This window comes from Arachis ipaensis, chromosome B08 (assembly GCF_000816755.2).
Source record: "Arachis ipaensis cultivar K30076 chromosome B08, Araip1.1, whole genome shotgun sequence".
In the NCBI taxonomy this organism is placed as follows: domain Eukaryota; kingdom Viridiplantae; phylum Streptophyta; class Magnoliopsida; order Fabales; family Fabaceae; genus Arachis; species Arachis ipaensis.
In genome coordinates, this window is record NC_029792.2 from 4,824,468 (window position 1) to 4,826,570 (window position 2,103).

Below are 2,103 nucleotides of genomic sequence, written 5' to 3' on the forward strand. Positions count from 1 at the left end.
CCTCCAAGTAGAGTACAAGCTACCACAGCTCCATAGCACACTGCAAATTGTGTTGGTCCCACAAAATACCGACCCCACCGAGGACCTACCATAATTAAATGTTAATTAATAATTAATTAATTATACTGATCACTTTTCTTTTTAATGACGATTCATTATCTCAGGCCCAATTAATAGGCCCATTTGAGTTGGGCCTACCAAATGACTCCATTTGTGTGTTTAACTGTTTACACATGTCAATGTTTCATTTACTTCTTTCAAGACTAGCGAAGTTCAAACAAGATTCATGAAATCTTTGCTTGTTAAGTGTTAACATCAAAGGACATTACTAATTGGTGATAATTTAATACAACTTGTTAGGAAAGAAGCCTTTAATGAAAGAAGACAATATCTGTGTAGTCATTTAATATTTGTGGTACTAAGAAGATAGGTACCTTCCATTTCATTATACACGTAGTACATGTTATAGCCAATATTTTTCAACGGTCAACTACTGTTCAATAATTGAATATTAGTTAAATACACTTATCGAAGTATTTTATATATTGAAAAAATTATTAAAACATTATAAATTTAAAATTTTTTAAAGTAACAATACAAAAAATGTTTAGATAAAATTAAATTTTTTTAACAAAACATAGATAACCTTAACAAGAAATTTCAACACGAGTTTTGGACTTTTGGTTTTGGCTTTTGCTTCCGGCTATATCTCACTTAATTTGTCTCTTATAGCACAAAAGTCTTTTTGATTTTTCTTAAAAAAATTGCATATATTCAACTAATAAGATTCTAAAGGTAAAAAAGAAAGAATATAAAACTATAGAAAATTAGTTTCTGTCTAAATCATCCACCTACCAAATAAATCATTCATTTTTCATGAGGACAAAACAAAGACAATTTAAGAACAAATATGATGAAATATAAACACAGGAAAAACGTTTAGTACCTAAAATGTCGCTAGCCATGTCTCTAAATCGGAGCTGGCGTCTACCATGCTGAGCATGGTGCTCAAGAACAAGAGATATCAAATTATATGAATAGAAAGTGGTGGCAGCTCCAATAACCAAACACAAGATCCCAGCCGTCCATCCAAGAAACGTGAAAGCAAATGGAAGACTTAGGAGTGGTGGTGCCACTATTGATGTTGTTAAGTGGTAACCACAATGCATCCATGAACCTACAAATTAATTAATTATATAGAGTTTAATTTTGATACAATGTACAACGTTTTACATAATCGCATAATCATATCATTTTTTTGAATAATTATTTACTTAGTCAATGTAAAAAATAATTATTTTTACTGATATCAAAATGAAATCATACATATACATGGTTACTAAAATAAGAGCAATATTACGTAGTTAGTAAATATTATCATTTTTTATTAACACTTAGTCAATAATAATTTGTACTCATATTACCATATTTTACACACAATAAGTATATAATTTGTACTTACATTTATCAGAATTTTGTACTTATGAATCAATACAGTTTGCACTCATATTTTCAGAATTTGCACACAAAAATTAGTAAAATTTATTTGTTAAAGATAATTTAGTATTTATGCTATTTGACCACAAATACTAAAAATGATTATTCTTCATTTCTCGTCTAGCAGAAACAAATCGATCCCAAAAATTTCCTGTTAAATAATTAACATGATTCGGGTTAACAAAGTTTACAGAACTAAAAAGATGAAGAAAGCTTAGTATAATTAAGAAGAGTATATGTTTTTGGTATTACATACATACCTTTTGATTTGAGAACAAAGAGAGCTCCTGCATCCACATCTTTTTCTTGAAAAGCAAGATTATTGTTATAGTTGGGTTTCTCTGCTTCATGTACTGCTGTTGAGGTTGGAAGCAATGTGTCCATAGCTTCTTTCTCTCTATCTTTCTTTCCCTGAGAGTTTGTGTTGAAGGGCTCTAATACCGAATAAGTAAATGAGCAAAAAGTCTTCATATATATAATAATAATACAAAAGAGCCGAATAGTATACAGAACAATCAATTTGTTCCAACAACTATACATTCATCACACGTTCTGTTGATATTTGTAGTCAACAATTTCTTTGTTTGACAGATGGTTACGGCTTAT

At 29.5% G+C, this 2,103-nt stretch overlaps 1 protein-coding gene and 1 long non-coding RNA gene across 2 annotated transcripts in view; one reads left to right on the top strand and one right to left on the bottom strand.

Annotated features, from left to right (window-relative positions):
- The window catches only part of LOC107613925 (GABA transporter 1), a 3,894-nt gene extending 1,842 nt beyond the window's left edge, over window positions 1-2,052 (bottom strand). The window contains exons 1-3 of the mRNA XM_016316127.2: window positions 1,758-2,052; window positions 947-1,177; window positions 1-85 (exon numbers count right to left, since the gene is read on the bottom strand). Coding sequence (XP_016171613.1) covers window positions 1-85; window positions 947-1,177; window positions 1,758-2,037 — 596 coding nt within the window. The 5' untranslated portion in view covers window positions 2,038-2,052. The remainder of the gene's footprint in view (window positions 86-946; window positions 1,178-1,757) is intronic.
- LOC110265615 lies at window positions 92-495 on the top strand. The gene is made up of 2 exons (XR_002351777.1): window positions 92-241; window positions 283-495. It is a non-coding gene; the product is annotated as an uncharacterized LOC110265615 (long non-coding RNA).